A 3839-nucleotide genomic window follows, 5' to 3' on the forward strand; every position below is an offset into this window, starting at 1 on the left:
CACACACACACACACACACACACACACACACACAAGTATAGTATACTAACCTGCATTGTGGAGGAGATGTTGGAGAGAGAAAGGCCCTCGAGGTCGGATAGCAAACTTGAAGAGACGACCAAAGACTTTGGTGCATTTGTGGGTGCAGGAGAAACTAAAAAAAACAACAAGGAAAACTGAAACGTTAAGCTTGTTAAAGCCACTATGGAGTAAAGTCATGCATTACTGTCTATCACAGTGTCTTTTTTTATGGAATGGAATTTTCAATCCCTACACATAGTGGCTTTTAATCTATGCTCACTGCTTTTCTGGTCAATAAAGGGCCAACTACCATTTAACACGTGCCCGCAGTTAGGTACAATGATGGATCGTATGGATCAACACAGGCCTGTATGCTTTCAATATGTACTTCCGCAAAAGAGGTTACGTTTTTGGCTTGGTTTGTTTGTCAGTCTATCAGCAGGATTACGAAAAACGTATTGGCCCAGTTTTCATGAAACTTAATGGAATGGGTGAGCAAGAGCCAAGGAAGAACACAACTGATCACAGACGGCTTGTATCATGTGGACGCACAACAGTTTTGTTGACATTCCTCATAAGGGTGACAGAAACTACGCACTATAGCTTTAACATTGCGAGATAGGGCATTTTTGCTGCTTTCATGTGGAGTCTGATTAATCGAAAAAATTCACACTGCATTAACATTGCAGGATAGAGCATGCCTTGGCAAAGGTCTGCGCTCTCAGAGTACCCTGTGGGTTCTAGTTTGTTTCAGCAACATTCAATTCATTTAAGAACAAAAGTGATTTATAAAACTCTATAGTTATTTCTTTTATTAATACATAAGTTCTAACAGAGTTACAGGAGATATACCTGATGGCCTGGTTGAATGAAAGTATTGTTGTTCAAATCTATTCTAAACAAATCTATTCTGTACAAACTTCTTTCACTTAAATGATGTGTATTAAATTATTTATCTGTCTTATCTATCTGGAAAGTTTGTTAGGCTTCATGCCAGCACCATGCACTGAATAAGTTTTCTTCTGGGGGCTCCTTCAGCTTCAGAGAAAATATCTGGGTCATTATATGGTAGATGATCAACTTTCTTCTCTGGGAATTTGCTAAATTTCTCTGCCTGTCTTTTAGTATTGGGCGGGTAGAATACATTTCATTTATCAGAGCTTTTTTGGAGCCTGCTGGCTATGTGGGTCTATGTGAGCTGAATTTGTCGGCAGTAAAACACAACAACAAGCTAAACAGACTAAGAGAACTAAGGGAAACCTCAAATTGGGAATTCATTTTCAATGGGGCTGCGGAAACTTTTACCTTGATAAATGTCAGAAATTGACTGATTTACAGCATAAAAGTGTAGATAAACTCACAGTCATCTAGATCCAGTAAGGATACTTCCACCTTGGACTTCACTTCCACCTGAAAAATAAAACAAACACAGCAACATGACGATGAGCACCACAGTGGGAGAGGACCAGGCAGAAAAATAACACCTCAAAAAGAAAAGTAGTGAAATTATGTTTCTATTCAGTGGGTGAAATGTTTAAATTCTGCAGATACTCTGCATTTATATGTAACATGACCACTCATGCATAGTGTCGTGTCACAACCGATACACGCCACCTTGTGCGACTGCGGTCGGCTTGTGAAGTGTTAACTTGTGGGAATTACTACACACCGCTTTAGCCCACCCCGCAACCGGCCCAATAAAAAATGCATTTAAACATACAAGCACTTTTATCACCCTTTTTCCACCCGCTCCTAACCAACCAAGGCTCCATTCACGTCACCATAACCATAAAATTCACGTCACCAGAACCATAAAATTCCACTCTGCATAATCCAGGCTGGAGCAGACACAAAGGGGAAAAAATAAAACAGGAGGAAGTGAGGAATGAGAGTGAAAACTAACAATAAAGTTAGAGCCGTATCTTATCAGATCTTCTCTGATTGACGCTTGGTGGCGGTAATAGAGACAGAAACCTTGTCAGTAAACGGAGGTCTGAAAGAGCAAGAGAGAGAGAGAGAAAGGGAGAGGGAGGGAACAATGCATAATTCATAGGCCATGACCAAATGACAAACTGTATGAAATGAGAATTTCATAGTGTAGAAAAGGAAAGGGAGATTGAGAAACAACGTGGTGAGCGTAACAGGTAGGAAAAAAGGGCTGAAAAAGGGGACAAAAGAAAGAAAAAATAAAGCTGATAACAGAGAAGTGAATTATATCCCACAAAATAAATTGTAATTTTGACGCTCTGGCCACATGTGTTCCAGGGGAACAACAACAACAACTCCCCGGGAGAACGTGGTGTTTAGACAGTTGGAACAGAACCGAGCTAAAACAGGAGTTTCTCAATTAACCGTGTTTACAATAATACTCTATTCTACATGGGTCTGTATGGGTTGAACGTGAGCTGAAACTATGCATTGCAGTATGATAAATGCATGAGTTAAAATTGCATGCAGCGTGTTGCCACGGCTACAAAGATTGACACAAACAGTTGTCTGTTTTTAGTGTTTTTATATAGAAGTTCACCCCGACACTTCCAACAGTGTGGTTACTTTTCGGAGGCAATAATGGATTCCAGTAATTGTTCTAAGTCCTGTATTATTGCATGGAAGTTTTGAGCTTATTGTATATTTTGCACACATAATTTTAAGCATACTTGTTTATTCTATTTAGATCATAATGGATATCCAGATGATCCGGAATCATAAAAAATAAAATCAAGAGAAACTATCATGCTTTCATGAAGAGCGAATGTAGTTGCAAAAACATCAGTTTACGGAATGCAATCTTTGTTGCATATCAGCTATTCTAAAGTTCAATTTACAGAAATAAATTAACTTGTTATGCTATCCATTCATTTATAATTATGAAGTGTTTTCCACGGTCTTGGAGCAGTCTCATCAAGCCATCCATTAAAACAAGAGAGTATAGCTACACGTAACCCACACATCCTTAAAATCTGTTATTTTAAAGCGAGGCGTCCAAATGCGCTATGGAGCAATCAATGCACCCTTGCAGGCATGTAGCGTCGGGCTTTTTTCCCCCCAGGGATCTGATTGGCCAACATGGATTTGGGGTTAGGCTTATATTGCTGCCTGTTGCTTTGCCATGCCCTTGACAGCGCTTTCACGTTTTTGATTTAGACAGAGGTTGTTGTTTTTTTTACAGTTCTTGTGTATACAAGATTTTTTTGAGAACGAACGATGGAAAAACACTGTTTTCAAATACACCTACGTATGTGTGGACTAGGCCTAATGACTGATCAAAAGACTGGAAACAACCTCAGGCATCATCCTAATGAAGGAAAGATAGCTCAAAACGTCTAGTGAGTAAAGAATGGTGTAAAGATGTTGTATGGTAAAGATTATGTGGTAAAGAGTTGTACGACATGTTTTATTTTTGTGGCTCTCTCTGATCTGCCCCTTACATTCTGTTCAAAATTGTTCTGCTACTCGGTTAAACCATGTTCGTCCTAAATCCCAATGAACCCAACTAAATCCTGCAGTCACCTTGGGATTCAACTTCACATCTCTCTTCTTCTTCTGTTGTGTTGCGGGGGAGTCTGAGTCGGAATCGTCCTCGGAGTCCGTCTCTGAGTCGGATGAGCTTTTGGCTGACGAGCTGCTAGCTTGGGCTACAGGTCCATTTCCGTTTTCATCCGAGTCACTGAAACACACAAAAACAGCAAACATGGCCTCAGACATGGCATTAATACAAGTAATAGAATACATACGGTATATAAAAATAATGGTACTGCACATTTACATTAAACACATACAGTTTCCATTCTATCTATCTATCTATCTATCTATCTATC

General features: G+C 39.6%; 1 protein-coding gene across 2 annotated transcripts in view; it reads right to left on the reverse strand.

Annotated features, from left to right (window-relative positions):
- Positions 1-3839, reverse strand: part of ap3b1a (adaptor related protein complex 3 subunit beta 1a) — a 64192-nt gene that overhangs the window by 25783 nt on the left and 34570 nt on the right. For both annotated transcript variants that reach the window (XM_032539275.1, XM_032539276.1), the window contains exons 20-22: positions 3532-3688; positions 1383-1431; positions 51-154 (exon numbers count right to left, since the gene is read on the reverse strand). In XM_032539275.1, the coding sequence (XP_032395166.1) occupies positions 51-154; positions 1383-1431; positions 3532-3688 (310 nt within the window). The remainder of the gene's footprint in view (positions 1-50; positions 155-1382; positions 1432-3531; positions 3689-3839) is intronic.

The sequence above is a fragment of the Etheostoma spectabile genome, chromosome 16 (assembly GCF_008692095.1).
Source record: "Etheostoma spectabile isolate EspeVRDwgs_2016 chromosome 16, UIUC_Espe_1.0, whole genome shotgun sequence".
NCBI lineage: Eukaryota > Metazoa > Chordata > Actinopteri > Perciformes > Percidae > Etheostoma > Etheostoma spectabile.